We start from the raw sequence: 21281 nt of genomic DNA, 5'->3' as shown, positions 1-21281 counted from the left end.
AAGTGTTTCCACTTTGCTTAAAACATTAATAATGTGTCTATATAAAACCTTAATATGTTTGTTTTATTTCTGTGATGAATTACATGATTGGGATAAACACATAAAATTGCCAACCACATAACTAATGATTCCATTAAGGGTGCTGGAAAATGTTGAAGCAAGATCAAGTTTGGGAGAATTTTGTATTTCCTAAGAATTCTTCTTAGAAATATGCAAATTTTTATGTTACACAGAACACTTGTCTTAATAATTTTTAATTTTTGTCTGATTTTAATAAATCAGAGATTGTCACTTCAAAAGTCAGCACCATGTATCAGTAAAAAAAAATCAAATAATGTTCCTTCTCATCTTCAAATTTTATTGTGTGCTGCTGGTGATGGTTTAAATTTTAATTATTAATAGATGACTGTTTCTCAAAATTTTTCTGTACCAAAAACATTTCTGTTCACATTCAAACTTTCCTTCACATATATTTGTATCATTTTTGTTTTGTTTTAAATTTCAAAGTAGTATTTTCATGTGTTCTGCATGATTTTATGGGCTGTGGGGTGATACAATGAAGAAAGGCTACACAAATAGCTTGGTTCAAATTGCATGTTTGTGTATCTGAAGTGAAATTGTGCATATAGATCCAGGACATGCAATATAGATACACATAAGTGTGTGTGTCTATATATTGAACAAAAAAAAAGATATTGAGATTATAATTGCAAAAGCTGCACCTTGCCTTTCCCACAGAGAATTAATGAATATCCCCAAGTCAGGATTTCAGACAATTCCAATTGTCTGCCTTGCTATGGAGAGTCCATCATGTGTGTTGTAAAGGCAGCTGTGCTAGCCTTTGCTTCCCCCAATCACAGAACCCACATTTCTTTTCTAATGCTGGGACGTATCACTGATAATGCCAGGTTTACAGGCTTGTTTCAGATGACTGAAGATCTTGGTCCTGGGCTGTTCTGGTCTCAGTTCCATTCTTTGTTGCTGAGGCTTAACATTGGCAGGACCATGTTGTGTCATGGGACTCCACAACATGCGCGTTGTTTAAGCCTCCCTGATGACCCAGTACACCCCATTAAACACCTCGATTCTCAATCATGTGAATGACTCTTGCCATTTCTAATTTTCTGATTGCAAATATAAAAAAAGTGGGGCTGTTTTTTAGGGTTATAAAATACTGAATGTTGTACCACATTTGGCACTTATGATATGAATATAAACATTGAATAATTTGCCTTGAAAGAGCAGTCCTTGATGGCATTTCACCAGTGAACTATTCCATCCTCAATCGTGTTTTTTCTTCATTAGGATTTTATCTCATTTGGCTCTGGAGAGCCACCAGCCAGTGAGTACCATTCTTTTGTGCTTTATCATAACAATGGCCCCAGATGGGCTGAGCTGCTGAAGCTTCCTATTCCTGTGGATAAGTTCAGAGGAGCTCACATCCGCTGTGAATTCCGGCACTGTTCCAGTAAGTGGTGCTCATGACTTCTGCTAGTCCTCCCTCTTATGGCTGCAGTCAGCACATGAGTTTCCATAACACCTCAAGGAAAAGACAGCTGCATGAACTTTCTCTGTAATGCTTTTTTTTTGCATGCAAAATTCTAAATTTCTTAAAATATGAAACATTTTAGAGATGATTTTGAGGTAAAAATTGCTGACTGATGCCACTTTCTGCATTCCAAGGTACGGAAGACAGGTTTCACAGAGGATAAACTTCTATATGTAGCTGATATTGCATATTTGGTGGCTTATGGTACTTGTTGACAATAAATACTAAATTGTTTCAGAATACTCCCTTCTGATTTAAAGTGAGATTAAAAAAAGAACATTACAGGAGATAATGTGCAAGTTGGAACAGCAATTCAAGATCATCTTCATCTGCCTAGCTGCAGCTCCAGCACGCTTTGTTATGTTGCATTGTATACATTTATTTTGTCTAAAAAATATACTATTATCTTTAAGTGTTGCTAATTATATATGCATTTCAGCAAAAGAAAAGGGTGAGAAGAAGTTGTTTGGCTTTTCTTTCGTGCCCCTGATGCAGGAAAATGGGAGGACTTTGCCAGATGGCACCCATGAGCTAATTGTACACAAGGTAATTTGAATTAGCAGTCATTAGCTGTAATGATTCCACTGGAACCTACTTTGAATGCCCAGAGACATTAAGCTGAGAAAGTCTGTATTGGTTATCAAATGAGTGATAATCTTGTCACCATTAAAATATTCATTGCTGATTGTTTAATATTCACTTTCTTGATATAAAGTACAATGGAATCTGGGTATGTGTTGCAGTGCACTGGTTTTTCCTAAGATTTACTATTATATCACATTGTGTTATAATGAATATCACAAAGGTAAGTTATTTTAAATTTGTGCAATTCTCATTCCACATATAAGAGTTGTCACTTTGTTCAGAGGATTTTTTGTGCTCCCACATAAAGTTTAGATTTCACCATGAAAATTTGTAGCTATTCTTTTAATGTTATCTGCTTAAATCTGTTAAATTTCAATGTCAATATATGATGCCATATTCTAAAACCAAAGTTGCAACAGGCATAGTGGAAATTCTTCAGTTTCTGACAGAGAAATGATGATTCATATAATTTAGAGATTTGGTCAATTGTTTTGTGCAGCATAGTTATTTTAACTGGCTTTTTGTTTTTTTTTCACAGTGTGAAGAAAATGCAAACCTTCAGGATTCTGGTCGCTACCTCAAACTCCCCTTTTCAAAGGGAATATCACTAGGAAACAACAGCCAAGCAGTAAAAACCACTAAAGAGTCCTTCTGGATTACATCCTTTCTCTGCTCCACTAAACTCACACAAAATGGTAGGGTATGTTGATTATTTAAAACATGATGAGTTGAAATGAGTATGATATCTAGTCTTTTCCATGCCAAGCAAGCATGGATGTACTCAGAAATAGCTTGATTTCTTTCTCTCTGTTTTATGAACTGGTTTTCTTCATAGTTTTTTTTTATATCCAGATGGAAACAAATGGATCATGATAAACCACTGTTTTTAAGTAGTTCAAGAATGCTTTTTAGATGACTATGATATTGGAATCAAATGCAGCACTTCTGGAATCAACTATCAAAACCCAGCTGCTTTATAAAACCGCTTAATCTGTTTGTTGTAGAGTTTTTATGAAGTACTTATTGTCAGCTTTAGGCTGTAGCAGTTTGTTTCTAATTAGGCATATATTGCTTTTTTGTTTCTCTTCAAAGCAACAAACATTTACTGCTACTTAAAACAGTCTTATACACTGGCTATAAGGAGCAGTGAATTTAAATATGTGTGTTTACACTCTCTACCAGTGCTCTGGGTAAAGTTCTTAGCCAGTGTTATGTATAAAATTCTTGAGGTTCATGTTTACCTGTCATAACTGGACTACCTGTATTTAAAATAAAAAACTGTGGAACAGTTATCCAAAAATTTCTAAATATTGTGTATTTGCTTGGTAATATATTTCTGGCCAATCTTTGATAGAACCACAATTTTATGTTATTACTTTGATCTCTTTTGTGTGTATCTGTGACTTTACCCATCTTCTGTGTATGATAAGATTGCTAACTGCTTGCAGATTTATTACAGATGTTTAACAAAACCTAGAGCAGCTTTTTTAATTGAAACTGTGCTCTTAATTTTCACCCTTTAATAGCGAGTGTAGAAAATAGAACTGTGTGCAAACAGTAAGTGGCTTGTTTCCTTGCGCACACCCATTTGGTATTGTCATAGAAATTACCTTAAAAATCAAAGTTACTCAAAGGAGGATATTCCCAAAGGTTGCTAATAGGGTGTCAGAGACTAAATTTGCTTCAGTTGAAGGCCTAGATTAAGGAAATTACATGAATCTACTGGTACTTACACATTCATATAAGTGCTGCCTGGAACTTAAGTGTCTCGCTGATAAATAGTTGCCCTGTTGTCTGGGGTTCTAATACTACTTTTTGTTTATGGAACAGGAGTTATTTTGTACTTAATGTAAATAGCTGTGTGACATAGGGCATAAAATTTCCTCCTTCTTTTTTTTTAACCATATTCTGAGTAAGAGGGTGTAGAATATCTGAATAATATTGATCCCCTTTTCAGCTCTGAAAGAGTTAACAATTATTTCAGCAGTACTTCAGAGGGTGGAAATATTTTCAATAGACAGGCTCATATTTTCTCCAAGGATCTTCTTTGGGAAGTTCATCTTGGTGAGTTTCCAAATCCCCATTCTTTTAAACAAAAATTTGCCAAAATCTATTGCATGCTCAGAAAATGAACATAGAGCAAAGCATGTGGATATTTGGTCATGTGAGCATTACTTCAGTTATCCCTGAGAGAATGTGGCTTATGTATTAAAAAATACAGGATTAAAAATATCTCTCTATTTAATTTTTTTGGTAAACATTTGTATTGATATTTTTGAAAATGGTTCATTATTTTTTAATTTGTTTTTAAGTCTGGAGATTTTTCTGAATGTCTCAGAGATTCACCTGTTGTTTACAAACAACAATATTCAGTCTGAAAATAAATTGAAAATTATTGTGTTGTCTGGTGATGGGGTGGGAAAGGACCCCAAACCCAGACTTGTAAAGGGTGTGACTGAATCAGGCTGCAGCTTTACTCACTTGCTGAGACATTTTACTCAGCTGTCATTCTCTCATTGATTATTCCCACATGCCATCAGCTCTCATGCATATTAAAATTATGGGGACTGGGGGATCGAGGCTGACTCCTAGTTGTTGGGATCCATAACTTCCTTACCCTGGGTACTTTGGAGAGGTTATTAGGATTATTTCCAACAGTTTTTAGAGACCTTCTAACCAGAGGAGTCTGTGCATTCATCATGGCTAGGAATGGGTCCTTATCTAATCTTTCTACTAGTTAGTTTCCCTTACTTTTCTCCTTGATCCTGGATAGTGAATCAGTTAATACTATCAAAAAGTATATTAGTTTTTTTTCTATTATATTCTTAGAAGAGTGAATATTTTCCATTACTTGTAAAACCTCAAAAGAATGAGAGAACACACTATTTTTCTACTGAGTAGTTACCAAACAAGTCTTAGTTTTTGATGTAATATAGGGATCACTGGCTGCAAGGGAGTCAGGATCCTTCCAGTAAGTCTGGATATTTTAGCTGTTGGCATCCACTCATTTCTCAGCACTGATCAGTGCATCGCTGGTCAGCAGCAGAGCAGCACACCATGGAGCATGGCAGAGGTAATCCTTATAGCTGCATTTAAAAAACAAACCAGTGAATCACTACAACAAAAGTAGCACTGGGAAGCTTTCTGAGTAACCCTCATTTGGAGGAAGTGTTGGTGACCACAGAAGCAGCCTGTTGGAAGAGACATGCTGACTGTCAGTTTTGAAATTCAGTCTTTTCCTCCTGAAGTGTAGAAGTATCATAACAACTGATTTCTGATGTCTCAGGATTTATATGAGAGAGAGAAAAACCACTTCCTTAAACTCATGATTCTAAACCTTCTATTAAACCTAACTCTTTGGATTTAGATTACATGCTTTGAGGAGGGATGTGTTTTATTTGGTGGGGATAACTTTAAATATACAGGCCTTGAAGGTAATGCATTGGAAATATTTTTATTCTTCAGCAAAATTAATCATCGCCAACTTTTTCCCTTTTCCAAAACCATGATTTCCTAGTGGGCCTATTTCTGGGGACAGTTTTGTATTCTCATGTTTCTTACTACATGACACAGTGCTATCCGTTCCCCTTGTGATTCACATGTCAGATTTTCTATTCATGTCATTTATGCTTGGACTATTCACTAATGTTATCTTAGAATGTCTTTCCTCCTTAGCACTTCCCTTGAAATAAGTCCTTTGAAGTGAGTGTCTTAGATTTGCTTTCTTTTTCTTTTTAAATCCCCCAACAAATCCCTAATATTGAGTGTCAACTATTTTCTACCAAGTTCCTCCAGCAAACCTGTTAAAGAAGTGTTTTTCCTGCTCTGAACTGACAGCTTCAGCTACTCTTGCTACTCATCAGCTTGAGCTGAGGCTTAAAGTTTAGAAGTACATTTAATTACCCAAAAGACAAATGCAGTTCACTGGATTTGTAAATCTTATTTTCTTAAAAATTCCTGACAGAAAGAATAATAGGACCTATCATTTGTTCTTGATCTTTGGGATGTGTCTCTGATGCATGTGTGGGACTCTGTCACTCAGTGCAACTCTTTATTCTTTTGCCAGCACAGCTTGAAGCGAAACAAAAATGTAACACATAAATGTATCAAAACAATTTGTGTCCATCAAAAGCAATTAAGCAGCAAAATATTTATGGAATCTTTTGTTGATTGTTTGCCATTGACACCTATGGCAAAATTTGAATATAAGTGGATATTTATTTAATGTTAATAAAGTGAAGATTATTACTTCATTTTTTGTGGGATAGAGGAACTTCCTGGAGCAAAACAGGAAAGAGATGATGAAAAGATGGGTGTTGTTTGAGTATTACTTGAGTGTGAAAGCAATCTGTGGTAAAAAGCAAAAGAGATGCTGAACTGAGAGGAAAACTTGTTATTAACTTCTTACTTTAATAACTACTGAGAAAACTTCAGTGTTACAGCACTTCAGTAGCACTGTCTCCTCCTAACACAATGCTGGGCAGTGATCAGCTAGACTGTAGTTGAGCTTAAACTGATGGAAGGGTTGGATGGTGATTGAGGTTTTCTGCTTCAAACCACTAGGCATTGAGAATTTCTGAAAAGCTGGTCAGTGAAGCCTGGCATTAGGAAACTTGAATATAAAAGGGATTTGGCATTTATCTAATTCAACAGTCAAAAACTTGTGTAGCTTTTACTGAATACAACTTGAAAGGAGCTCTGCAGATGTGCCTTGAGTTCTGCAAGGAAAAGCTGCTGAAAAACCAAGTCAAGCTTGCAAAACTATTTTAGGATATTGAATGGTATGGAGAAAGAAATTCTCAATCTTATGGCAAGGTGGGTTTCTTAATACATCTGTGAAGCAGTAACATGTGTCCAAAATTATTAAATGTGGAACTTATATTCAAGAGAGGTGGAAGGGCAGATATGTTAATTGGGCCATTCATCCGTGATGAATTTTATGGAAGTATCTACAAGAAATCATGAGTGAAAAAATCAACATGTAACTAATTCAGATGTACTGTATGATCAGTTTTTCAAAGACAAATCATGCCAGACTAAATTTCTTAATCTTTCTTTTCAAATTGTTGAAATTTATTATCAAGAGGAAATGCAGCAGTTCAATAATGCAGCACATGAGAAACATGCACAGATTAGAAATAAGAATTTTCAAACAGGCAAATAAAAATTAAAATGGAAGTGGAAGATTGCACTATAGTGGATGGAATTTCCTTCCCAAGCACATGGAAAATACTGCTAGATCTGAAGAAATCTCCAGAATTTATGTCTGTTTTAAAAGACTGGAAGGGTGTGGAGATGAGAGTAACTTTACTAAAATCTGACACAATTTTCTGCTGATATGCTGTCGAAAGGTCTCATCAAATGAGAGGGACAAAATTAAAATATGATATAGCAAAGCACTGTAACTGTAATTTAAATAATGAATAAGAAGAATAGAAATTAGACTGAATCTAATGGTAGAAAATGCAGGATACAGTAATGGAGACTCCTGGGGATTATTCTCTACCCAGGGAGCTGAGTAGTGTTAAACAGGAGAAGCATCATATTGGTGACATAAATATGTCTATCTAAAAGGCTCTCAAATTCTTGAACATAAATGTCAGGTGTTTAAAACAGATGTATGGGCTTGCTAATGATGTAATCTTATCTATAATGTAGTTACCAGTTTGGTTAAAAAGCTGAAGGATAAGGAATTAAAACTGGAGTAAGTTTGAACACACTCAGAATCTTTTAGCTCAGAATAGTTCATTTTCCAGAAGAGATTTTTTGCTTGTTAATCAAGTGGGATCTTAGAAGCATTGTATTTGTTCTCTAAAAAGACATAGAAACATGAATGTTTCAAATATATTCAAGCTAGTAAATAGGAGATCATTTCTAGATTTCTCAGAGTAACTATGGAAGGGATCCTTTAATGGGATGAGAGAGAGTAAAACAGTTTCTTTATTTAAGATAATATCTGAACAAGATTGCATGATAGAGCTGCCACAGGAGTCTGATTTTAATGACCTGATACCATGTTCTTATGTTTGTATTGGTGGAGCAATTACAGAATGGAATGAAAATCTGTTGTTGGGAAGATCATATTGTAGCAAATCTGAAGCTGTTTTCTTTTGTTTTAATGATGTCAAATTTTGAGCGGATTGTAATAGTAACATTTAAAATATGAAATGCTGCTTTGCTTCCAACTTTAATCTTACATTTTCTTTTTGCAGGAGATATGCTTGACCTTCTGAAGTGGAGAACCCATCCAGACAAAATTGCAGGTTGCCTCTCAAAATTAAAAGAAATTGATGGTTCAGAAATAGTGAAGGTATATGCCCTTTTATACTTTTACATGATATACAGGAAATAATGTATTTTCATGTCACAGAAATATCTTTTTTAATAACACTCTTATTCTCTCCCATTAGTTTCTTCAAGATACACTAGACACTTTATTTGGGATTTTAGATGAAAATTCTCAAAAATATGGATCAAAAGTATTTGATTGCTTGGTGAGTTTTACTTTGTGATCATGCTTAACACTAGCTTAAAGCTAAGTAAAACAAAAAAAAAAAAGTGTTGGTTTTTTTTCTTTTTCTTTCACATTAGGTTCACATAATAAATTTGCTGCAGGACAGCAAGTTTCACCACTTTAAGCCTGTAATGGACACTTACATTGAAAGTCATTTTGCAGGAGCACTTGCATACAGGTGAAGTCTGTACTTTTTCTATCTGACTTAATACTGACAGTTATTACTAAACTAAAAGAATCTATTATTAGGTTAAGGAAATGGTGTATCCTTGTTAAAATCATTCTACTGCATATTTAATGTTGGTATTATTGGTCATTCATCAGAATCTAGGTGCTCTTCAGCAGACTTAAAACTAAATGTATTATTGAGTCTGTGGTGATCAGTCAAATCTAGTCATATATTTTTAATTTTTCCAGTGTTTGTCATACAAAGCTATTGGCTTGCATTTTATGGGCCAAGTTAACCCTTCTCCCATTCTGTGTTACAATACTTTCTGATGTGCTTTTTTAGAGATCTTATAAAAGTACTGAAGTGGCATATTGATCGAGTCACTGAGGTGGAGCTTCATGATCACATACAGGAAGTACTAAAGGTAATAAAAACTGTTGAAGACAAATATATATTTGAATGGTGTATTCATACAGTACACACAGGTTTAACTTAGGGAATGAAGCAGAATATGGAACAGTTGTACTAATTCTAGGGACCTGCAGACTTTCAGTGCAGTCAGTTTATTCATTATTCTCTTTTGTCTATAAGTTGACCATTGAGGTTCATTACCATTAGTCTGGAGCTCTGTGTTTCCTTACTGAATGAGGCAAAGGAATCAAATACAGATTACACTGATGGTGTGAACATCCATTGCATGAATCTAAATGTCAGACATGCATGCTGACCTAATGGTTCAGTCCTGACATCAGGAAATTGTTCTGATTATGGTGGTTGTGGTTGTTCTTGTTGCCCTGGTTTGTACCATCAGAAGAGCATAACATGCCATCAGCCTGAGTTATACAATACAGTAATCCCATTTGGGACATATCTACAATTTTGAAATAAAATCTCAGTGTGGTACCCTTCTGTATTTTTGTATGCTGCTGTGAAATTTGATGTCTTGGTAAGAAGAGAGGACAGTTTTGTGGATTTGCATTCCAACAACTTTGCAACTTATTTTAAGCTTTTTTTTTGGGGGGGGAGGGGGAGGGTGGGAGGAGAAAGTGGTGTTGAGTTTTTTGCTTGTTTCTTTAGTTTTGGATTTTTCATTAAAATGTTGTTAGTGTTTCAATAGAGAGATTTACCAAAATTAACTGATGGGATCCTGTTTCAGACTCTCTTCTTTATTTAAATATATATATATAATATTTGAATAATTGAATATAATTATTGCATGTGTTCAGTCTGGAGACGAACATGTTCATTTTTGTGAGTTACCTCTGATTTTGGCATTTGTAGGCACAGGAATATATCTTTAAATACATAGTTCAGTCTCGAAGATTATTCTCTATTGCTACTGGTGGACAAAATGAGGAGGAATTTCGCTGCTGTATTCAAGAGCTCCTTATGTCAGTACGCTTCTTCCTGTCTCAAGAGAGCAAAGGAACCAGTGCTTTGTCCCAGCTGCAAGTAAGCTTTCTTGCTTGATGGCATTTTCCACATCCAGTATTAAAAAAAATGTGTGCCTGTTCAGAAAGAAAACATATTTTTGCTAGAGCAAAGTGGCATCTTCAACTTTCCACCCTGTGAAATTTTCATACCAGCACCTTTTAAATATACTTGGAGTAGATAATCCTAAACCTGATATTTTATTTTGAATTATAATAATTCTGTTTATGCATACAAATAAAACAATTTTTCTGTTTTGGTCTTTTTATTGCTTAGTTTAACCACATTGACTCTAAAGAATTTGAGCCATACAAAAGACTACTATCAGAGTTTTCATGCATTACAGAAATTTTTAAGTTGTGATGAACCATATGGTTTAATACTCAGGTGATATCTTTATTTCATTTGAGACTACAAAAATGGGCTACTGCTAGAGTGTAGAGGCAAAGCACACAGGAGACAGCTCTCTACATTAAATGCTCATAAATATGCCATCCTCTTCCCATGTTTCTGTAAAAAGAGATGGTTAAGATCCTGTTAAGTATTAATATTTTCCAAATTGCTTTTAGAGAACTGATCCACCAAGAAAATGGCAGATCAGGGAGAACAGGGTCAGAAAGGTAGTTCTTCCACCTCATATGTGTAAGCAGCTGGAGTCAAAAGACAGCAAAGCTTACAAAGAACCACATTTAGAATTCTTTTTTAGTATTTTTATTCACATTAGCCTGTTCTGCCATCAGTGTGAATGTGTAAGTAGCTTTTCACAATCAGCAGGATTTAGAGAAGAAGGGAATGTCAGTTTTAGCTTCTTTTCTGTGGCATTGTTCTCCTTACTTTTACAGTGTTTTGTTTTCATATTCATCAATGACTTTTTAACCCATTTTAAAGATTGTTGAAGGGAGCCAAGAATGTCTGTGCTGTCTCAAGCCAAAATAAAAATGTTCAGTATTTGAGAAATGGAAGCTATAGAGGCTGTTACATTACATAGGTTAAAGCAAAGTAAACCAAAACAAGTGCACACAAATATTTTCATATCATATCAGCTAGATTCTGCCATCCTTTTAAAAATTTTCTCTACCGAGATGTAAGTGTATTTAATGAATAAATATTTTGTTGTGAGTTGAACTTTCACTTTGTCCTGGGAGAAATTAATAATCGTTGGATATGACTTAAAGGAAATAGTTCCAAGTGTAAGTCTGTTAATGAATGTGAGGCTATTAATTCTGAAAATAAGTTCATTTTTAAACACTATTATCTACCCTTGAAACCAGGCATTTCTCTAGAGTTACTTAAATATCTGTAGTTATTTAAATTCTATAAATGTCAAACTGTTCTGACTGTCCATTTTTGCCCTGTTCCTCCAGGCTGTGTTTCTCAGCTCCTTCCCATCAGTCTACTCAGAACTTTTGAAGCTCTTTGATGTGAGAGAAGTGGCAAATTTGGTTCATGATGCTTTGGGCAGCTTGCCAACAATCATGCATGGAGATGAGTCTCTTCAAGCTGTTAAATTGCAGAGTATTGGGAAAACTGTAGAGAGTCACCTGTACACTAACCCAGGTAAGGCTGGCTGCAGGTGGGGAGCTCAGATTGTGTGCTTTGTACCTGGGCCAGCAGGTGCTGAAGGGAATGGTGTTCCTCAGGAACAGTTCTTGAAGCAAACCGTAGTGCTACCTAATGCACTGGAAGTAAAAGGAACATAGGAAATAACAATTTATTCAAATGTATGAAAATTAGGAAGGTTTTTCTTAAATTTTGTTATCTGGAGCTAACCTCATTGGCTGCCTAAAAAGAAACAGATGAGAATTTTCCTGCCAGTAAAGTTCATCAGTATTTTTATTTCTTGGCCTTTCTTCCAGCCTCCTGGGTATTTTGGTCTTTGGACTCATTCCTGTTGATACTTGTAGAATGTCCAAACTGATGATCTACATACGCCCATAAACCAGAAAACTGTCTAACTTTGTTATTTCCCATACATCAGTAGTCTTGCATGCTTGTATGATTTCTTTTTTACATGAAATATTCATATAGCATCCTTTGAGGAAGAGTTAAATCTAGCTGGCTGGGAAGAATTAAGGCTAATAACAGAAACGCATCTTGAACCGTGTCTTGCTTGACATGGTTAAACAGGAATTGATAGAAATCCAGCTGTTTTTTATCTAAGGGCACGACTTTGAGCTTGCAAATTCAGTAGCTGTGAAAATGAGAGGTGCATAAGTGGAACATCTGGGTTTTATCCTCCAAAAAGGATGAGTTTACTTGGAATCATCACTGATACAACGCGTCAACATGTTAGCAGTATAGACATTACATTTATAGGTAAAATCCTACAAAAAAGAAAACCTCATCTTGATAAAGCCTGTGTCTTAGCTAATTCATAAGCAGTGGTGCAGCTCTTTACCATACCAAAAGCAGTACATGGCAAGAAACTTTGTGTTTTCCCAAAATATGAGGATTTGGACTTCTGTGTGAGGGTAGTTGCATAGAAATCTTCCTTCTAGTGAGGCAAACTGCTCAAAGCAGGTAGAGGAGAGGTTTAATTGTATGATCATTTACAAGATATAGATCTACCAGTTATATTATGAAGCTAGGAAAAGTTTCAAGTTATTCTTGATTTCATATGTTAGTTTTAGTGTGATTATTTTATATATAACTTATTCCTTTTCTTTGTTTTATTGTTTCTGATCCATGCCTGTGTTTTCCTTCTACCCTACAGACAATTTTTTTCTTTCAACAGAAAACAGTTCCTGTCTACAAGTTATGAGTTACTTTCCCTAATAACTGTTATGAGAACAAGCATATATGTTTGGTTTTGGAATTGCAATGATAGCTACTTCTTTAGCTTAAGAATTTTCTTCTCCTGAAATCCTTAAGTCCAGTATTTCATCCAAACAAGGGGTCATAAATTGAATGGGTCAAGTAAAGCTACCAAAACCTAGAGCAGCTTCCTTGTTTCTTATTGTTTAAGGAGAATGCTTTTTATTTGTTTAAAAGGTTCAAATTTTCCAAGTTGGCTGAAGCTTTGACCATCTGTTTAGATACAGTAATTGGAATGAATATCATCTTTCTGAAAGTAATTTTTAAAATATACTAAATTGAAGAAAATATGTCTCTGCAGATACTTTACACTGTATGGAAATGAGGGAGGAAAGATGTGCTGTGTATTAAATGTTAATGTTGCATAGGAAAGTCACAAAGATTGCCCAGAGTCTAAGATTGCCCTCTTTCTAATTATGCCAAGCAGATACTTGAAAAGCTCTGTGTCATGATTTTTTCTTGTCTTTCTATATAATATTTGTAAAGGGCAAATATTAGCATTTTAAACAGTCAGCTAATTTAACTTCCTGCATAGAGGAAAAAGTAGGACAGTGACTGATGGTTCAGAGTTCTGATTATTACACCATTCCTTGTGCTCATTAATTTTTCCATATCCAGTGGCTGACATTGCAGCTGACAATTAGGAAGAAAAACAGTCACTGGAGACAAATATTGTCCAAACTTTCTCACCTAGTCCTTGGTTTGCATTAGAGAAGAATGAGCCAGCTCTCTTCTTCTGTAATACCACTACATCTCTCCACCAAGTAGATCAAGACAGAGGAATATTTAGATTCTGGGCTTGTAAGGAATATATTTAAAGCTGTGTTATATGTGGTGATTGTTTCAATAACTGGCACTATTGCCTCACCTGTATAGTTGCAAGTGATTGTAAGATGCTTTTTGCTAGTCCCTTTGGTCTGGTAAAATAGAGTTTCTGATCATTTTATGAAACTTTTTTAAAAATGGGATACTTTAAACGGTTGAATGAAGATGCTCAGTTTTGCCTGAGATACCTCAGACCATGTCATGTGCAAGAGCTGGCTATTTACAAGTCAGGTGCTGCTACGTGCAGATTTTTAGTCTTCAAAGTGTAGTTGGTGATGCTGCACTTATGGATAAGCAGTGTGCAGAGTAGATGCCACCTCAGGGTAAGTGCCAAATGCTGTGTGGGCTCATCAGGAAGTTATCTGGAGTTCACCAAGAAGAAACACCTTGGCACAGCTACTCCTGCTTTCTTCTGACCTTCTGGACTGAGGGATTTGAGTTGTAGCTGCAAGAGAGGACCTGTGGCCCAAACAATAATGCTCATACACAAAATGTGTGAGAGCTACTGTTGCTGCTCTGTGATAGTTGTGGAGTTGAGTGACGATGGACACACGGCTGACACCGAGAATGGTTTTCAAGCATCAGCACTTTGTTATTCCCCAGTTCAGCATTGTAAACCCTTTTCCCTCATATGCATAACACCTCTGTGCCTTTTACTCTTTCGTGGTTAGTCAATACATGTCAGCATTCCATGCTTCTTTTACTTCAGTGCTGCTCAGATGCACTCTGGGATGAGGCTCATATGGCCCATAATCTGTTCTCCCACAGTTGAATGGTGATTGGATTGAGCTTTCTATCACCTGCTGGCCAGCAAAGTACCCCAACCACAGAACTATAGGCTGGTTTACACAATGAACCCTTCATCTTTTCTCCTGATGATGGGTTGCCAGGTAGTCAAGAATTTGGTACGTGTAAGGCCTAAGAGAGCACAGGGAAAAGGAGCTGTCCCCTGTAATCCAGAGGCTGTCCTTTTTATACAAAAAGAAAAGTCCTGCTTTATTGCTTCAGCTGAAGGCATTAGCTCTGTTTTTTCATCCAGCAGGAATCAATAAGCAAATTTAGCAGTGGGCATCAGAAAGTAGCACTTTTCTAACCACAGCTCTGCCCATTTGCATTTCCCTGCCCGGTTTCCCTTTGACCCCACAAGTCTTGCAGTGGGTGGGTCAGTGGCAGCTGTGCACACTTGACATCTCAGAACCATGGGGACAAACTTGGCTAAGCCAGGTTCTGAGGTAGAGAAAAAGAAGATGCTGCCTTGGTTTTGTTGAGAAACTTCCCCCCATTTGTGGTACCATAGGCAGATAGGAGCTCTCAGGCCAATCCTGATGAAAACCTGCTGAGGCACTTGCAGTAATTAGCAGTCATGGAGAGAGACTCTTTATTGCCCAGCATTGAGTTTCTGTACCACTGGTTTTCAATTGATTTATGGTCATTTGTCTACTGCCATGCAGCCTTTGTTTATTATTTTCTTTAGTAGGAAGATACAGAGGTACACTTGAATAAATAATTAGTATGAAACATCCATTTGAAAAGAGCAGGAAAGCTTTTATTTCAAAAATAAGAATATGCTTAAATATCTTCTACAAATGAACTTGTCCACATGATTTGTCTTTTGTTACACAGATGACTAGGCAGTGAAAACAAGGAAATAGTAAAGCATAACAAGATTAATGATGATTAGTTTCAGTAAGCGAAAGAAATATTAGACAAATAAAATCTCAGAATAAATGTACCTTCTTCTTCATTATGGAAAAAAATAGAGAAAATAATGGAGGGGGGAAAGTGTGTGTAGAGGGTGTAATCCACAAATACCTGCTTGGCAAAATTTTTTTTAAAAGAATAATTTTCCAGTTAGAAAAATCAGTTTTTAGCATACAATTGCATTAATGAACAAAGGGAATAGATGAATATATTTCTCTAATGCAAGTTATAATAATTTAAATTTTAGCAGAGAAAATTATTCAAATACATTTCTATGGGAATATAATCTCTTAATTATGGAAAATATTTTAAAACAACAACAAAATGAAAACAGGTAATATCCTTCCTATTTATCAAGCTGTGAACAGTTATTTAAAGTGTTATCATGAGTGAAATTATTAGGGTTCTTCCCATGTAATATTGTCTTTAATTGTAATAAAAAGAAGCAGAAATAAGTAGCATGTTAATGATGTTCTTGCATAATTTTCAGCGAATTTAAAACTGCAAATAACTAAAGACATGTTCAGAAAATGAAATCATGGAAAAGGCAAATTATTTTATGTAGACATCAGTATTCTAAGTTGCTCATACTCAGTAGGAGTGAGGAATCTGGAAAAGTGAAAATTCTCAAAAAAATCTGACAATACTGCTGCTGGTCTGTGAAGTAGAACTCTTTTGTAGAATAACATAAGTTCCTGATGAAGTCTGCCGTAACCTTGGTGTATAAATGGATCCTGTCACATGGCAGGAACACTAGAGCATAATTTCTCATTGTTTTGAATACAGGTATATGTTCTGTTATATTTTTTTATTATTTATTTTGTATGACAGTTCAATAAATAATTAAAATTTCTTTCACATGTAGTATATTCCATACAGTGATGTTTTTCTCCATCCATGATATACCATAGTGACTTTCAGCATATGTTTGCTCTTCAAACATTTGCTTATGATGGTGAAGTAAAAACTTCTGCATATCAAAAATGTTGGTTCAAACAAGCAAAAGCTTCTGCTTATCAGAAATAGTTTCAGACCGAGGACACATTTTATATATGTATTAAAATTAAATTACTCTGTGAGTAGCTCCTATTGATGAAATTTTTCATTTTTTCCAGATTCTAGATGCATTCTTCTTCCAGTAGTTTTACATCATCTCCACATGCATTTGCAAGAGCAGAAGGACCTTATAATGTGTGCCCGTATCCTTAGCAACATATTTTGCCTCATCAAGAAGAACAGCTCAGTGAGTAAACACCATGTCACATCCAGTTGATCTTCTTTATATGGCTCAGTGACATTTAATGGCACAAGCTGGACCTTGCCCAAGAGCATTTTAAAGAGTTCTCTGTGTAATGAATCTGTATAAAGATGTCATTTTAATTTTTTCATGACTATTTTCTTTCCATGCATGAGAATTTTAATTGTGTCATATAGTGTTCTGACAAGCTTTTGTACTTCTTGAGTGTTGTGTTGGTAAGAAAGAAATGTCTACTTTCTTTTAGGGGCATTTTCTGTTGTGGTCTGTATACTGTTAGGGGACACAGGGCTGATGGAGGTAAAGAGATTGATATGAGTATTGAAGGGGGATTGCACTTAGTTGATAAACTTTGTGGCCAATTTGATGTTTGTGATTTAATGTGTGAAAGCTGCATATGAGAGCTTACTTAGGTGTATTGCAAAGGGGAAGGTGATGGTAGGCTCTGCCAGGCTACAGGCTATAAGACAATTAAAACAAGCATTGCCTGTAATTAGTGCAACACATGCATGTTGAGGTCAGCATACATGACTTTGTAATGCATTAGTGAGAACTCCTTTATGTGCTTCTTCATTCCATACCCCTGTCAGCAATTAAAATTGCTCTGTCAGTGATTTGATATGGATGTGGCTTGCACTTTTGGCACTGTAGCAACATGTTTCTTCCTGCTGCTCCTGGATAAGTATAAAATCTTATCACAGGAGAAAGTGATAGCCCCTAAATCAGAACTGTGGTTTTGGGCCGAGAGAAAGGTTTGCATATCTGGTCTGAATTTCAGGAGATCTTCCATTTGGAGTCACCAAGCCAGAGATGTACACAATTGGCTATCTACATAAAGTGGATATCTACACATTGGGTATCTTCAAGTGGATATCTACATAAAACTCTCCCAAATGTTTGGGATATGCAGCTACCATTTTTAGTACTCTTTGAGTAATTGAGACCATTAACAACTTGGTGATTTTGACATGTTTTTTGATACATCAATATAGCACTTCAGTCTTTACATTATAATCGAGATAATTTAGGGATTGAGGGAACAAGTGAATTTGCAGTAAGGCAACTTTGAAAATTAAGGCTGTTGCTTATTTCAAAAGTAGTTTGTAGTAGTAAAGAGAAGGGTCCTCATGGTGGATGCAGTTCCTAAATATCCTGTATACTGTCTGTTTTCATAAGAAGCCAGTTTAACAATCCTGTGATGTTAGATTAAGTGACAGAGAATATGACTTGACACTAGATTCAAGGTAAGTCCAAATTGGAATTTTGAATTTTGTGATAAATTATATGCTTTAGGGTGTCTAGGAAGCAAAATTAAACAAAAGAAAAAACCTCAAATCACTCCTACACCTCAATGTCACCAAAGTCATCTATTCGTTTGCCGGTTGAGTTTTAGCTTGGTTGTGTGCATTTGATGATAAAGTGTTTCTTTCTGTGAAGAAACAATGGATAAAATTTCTCAGTAATTTCTGCTGCAGTGGAGACTTAAAAGAGTCTTCAAACAGGAAAAACATATTTCCATCTGAATTAAAAAGGAAAAGCAGTTACAACTTAACTTTATAAAATGTTTTTATGCTGGTAACCGAGGTGTTCATGGTCTGTTTTGGCAGTGAGCGCTTTGATTCCTTTGTTTTGATGTTGCACACAAGCAGTTGCAGGCTCACATAAATGACCAATTTGTGCTACTTAGCTGCTGGGAAGCAACATAGCTGGGCCTTACTGATGAAGCAGGTCCTGGAGGTTGAGCACCATCTGCTTATTTCTGGTGATAGCTTCAAAGTGTAAAACAGGATTTTGCTTTTTGGATTTTAAGCCTTTCTTGGCAATTTCCTCAGAAGATATATGAGTGTTACCTATAAAAATCTTGCCTGAAAAGTTTTTGTATATTTTTACTGCTTTCTTCTAAACATCAAGTGAAAATAGACCTATGCTAATTTGATGAACACTTAAATATTCAAGGTCATCACTGTAACTGTCCTCTGTGATGTAATTAATGGAAAACTGCTGGGGGAAATGAATAGAATCTAACAATATCTGTATTAGAGAACAGTCCTTGTGTCTTGAATGTAGCATTCACAGTAAACTGTAATTTGTTTCTAAAACTACATCAAAGGAATTATCCTTGTGGTCATACTTATGTTTTAAAATCTAAAACATTTTATCTGTTATTTAAGGAAAAATCAGTCCTGGAAGAAATTGATGTGATTGTAAACAGTCTGCTAGATATTCTATTAAGGACCATCCTGGAGATCACCAGCCGACCACAACCATCAGGCTCTGCTATGCGCCTCCAGTTTCAAGATGTGACTGTAAGTTTCTTGCATTGAAAGCACTCACAATTGTCACTGGTTGGACTACTAGACTGGTGAACATATTGTCATTATATTGTAATTCACAGTGTTAGACTTCGTGTATAAAAGAGAGAATTAAGAGTACAATGAAAGCATTTCTTGCATTCTACTCATTTTTAGTGGAAATAGTAAATTTTTTTTCATTAAGTTTATTTATAGATTGTGGCCAAAAAAACACAAAACAAAGCAAAAAACAAGCCCAAAAGGTAACCTTGTTTTTGAGACTTTTAGGTTAGTAATGATTTCAGTATGTTCCTTTTCTTTGCAGTATAATAGCTTTCTGAAACTCTCCTTCAGTTTCAATTCCTGAAAATAGAAGAATATCAATCAGTAATAGTTCCTGAAATGCATGCATTTTTCATGATGAAACAACTCTAAAGATGCCTGCAGAATTTGTGATAACTTGTACTAATCTAAATTTATTACTTGAGAGGCATTTTGTTGTTCTCTGGGCAGAGCATTTGAGCTTTGTTTTTGTCACATGAAGCTGAGCATACAGGATAGATTTAGAAGATTAGTAAATGATCTTTTGGTGAACCTGCTGTAACAACTTGTGGAAATTAAAAGGTTGAAATACAGGCATTTACAGAAAAGCCTGTGATGAGCATCGATCAAATAAATTGAAGTGTTATTTTGTTTTGTTTGCAGCAAGGTTTTAGCTTTGCTTTTCAAGGGCAGATTGGTTCAAATATAGCCAGGGATGTGACCCCAAGATGATGTGAGTGGCTAGCATTTTGTGTACAAAACATACTGATGATTTATCATCTCATTATACATTTATTAATTGCTCAGTTTTTACACTGTAACCATTTTTATTAATGAATAGGGGGTTGCTTTTCAAACCAGAATTTCCTCTGAGAGCAAACATTTCAATTATTATATATTATTTCATTTATTAGCTGTAGGAAAAAAAAAAATGTTGTTGGAGTTTTTTGCTTGTTTTCTTTCTTACTTTAGCCCCACAGAGAGCAAACTGTATATGGAGTATTTTATGGAGCTGACCAAGTTGTGTAATTACATAACATGCTTTATTCACTGGTTCAACAGCAATATACATCTAAGAGTTTGGGAGTTTAAAATTACAAAATTGCAAATGTATGCTGTGTGGCATATCAGGGCACCACAAGAAAATCTAAGCTGAAGAAAGTGTGGTAGTGTTAAACTATTAGTGTAGCAAAGCTCTGATCTCATTGGTTTTTATGAGATATCCCCTTGCTTGCAGATTACGTTTTTGTTAAACACCATGACAGCCTAATTCTTTTGTACCATCAAAAAATTAGACTCTGAATGCACTTTCAAGTTGCAAAATTTTCTTTTATGCATCAGAAAAGCCATGTTATTGTCACTGCAGGCTCTCAAAGAATACTTAATGTGGAAGTGACTCACAGCACAGCATAAGGCAATTATATACATTTATGTAGAAATATCATACAGTATGGGCTTCTGGCAGCTCATGGAGCCAGATTCTTGGAACTATTTGTAGAGCATGTATGATAAAGTACTCAGTGTGACTACAGCAGTAAAGTCTGTTCCAGTGTGTTACCATTATTTCAAAGTGCATGTGTCATAAAAAATTCTTTGTGAGATGTACCATGGGAGCACACATTACAAAATTCTGTCATAGTTTCAAATGAGACATACTCTTCCTTGTGAAAGTAGTCCCAAATCCATCTGAGTGTGGTCTTCTAGGCCCACGTGTCACTGTTTTTCTTCACAAAGAAACAGCATTGGATCAGGCAGCACTGGGTTTTGTGCTGCCATGACTCCAGCATTTCTTTCAAGCAGCTTTGATAACATTTAATTCTCATAGCAGTCTTGTTCAATGGCAACCTGCAAGATGGATGGGATGCTTCAAACTGAGCATGAAGCAGACACGGCTTCAGGGTGTCAAGTGTTACAGATGTTGAATTGATAATCACGGAATTTAATGCAGTGCTAAAAGTGATATTTCTTCTTTGATTTGTCACTGAATTAGATCTTTGGACTTCCTTAAGAAAAGAATGTACTCGCATATAAAGAACTGGCAGAAAGCAGTCCAATTAAAGTGAACTTCAATTGATTTCAGATCTTGAAAGTTCAGTCCCTCAGAA

The 21281-nt window shown here is 35.6% G+C and overlaps 1 protein-coding gene across 2 annotated transcripts in view; it reads left to right on the top strand.

Moving 5' to 3' along the window:
- Positions 1-21281, top strand: part of DOCK4 (dedicator of cytokinesis 4) — a 221593-nt gene that overhangs the window by 138535 nt on the left and 61777 nt on the right. For both annotated transcript variants that reach the window (XM_079303581.1, XM_079303580.1), the window contains exons 15-25: positions 1306-1468; positions 1989-2095; positions 2673-2829; positions 8347-8444; positions 8545-8628; positions 8726-8826; positions 9160-9241; positions 10099-10269; positions 11613-11805; positions 16704-16831; positions 19015-19149. In XM_079303581.1, the coding sequence (XP_079159707.1) occupies positions 1306-1468; positions 1989-2095; positions 2673-2829; positions 8347-8444; positions 8545-8628; positions 8726-8826; positions 9160-9241; positions 10099-10269; positions 11613-11805; positions 16704-16831; positions 19015-19149 (1419 nt within the window). The remainder of the gene's footprint in view (positions 1-1305; positions 1469-1988; positions 2096-2672; positions 2830-8346; positions 8445-8544; positions 8629-8725; positions 8827-9159; positions 9242-10098; positions 10270-11612; positions 11806-16703; positions 16832-19014; positions 19150-21281) is intronic.

The sequence above is a fragment of the Erithacus rubecula genome, assembly GCF_903797595.1.
Source record: "Erithacus rubecula genome assembly, chromosome: 4".
Classification (NCBI taxonomy): domain Eukaryota; kingdom Metazoa; phylum Chordata; class Aves; order Passeriformes; family Muscicapidae; genus Erithacus; species Erithacus rubecula.
Note: the sequence above shows the minus strand (reverse complement) of the source record. Positions and strands in the feature narration are given on the sequence as shown.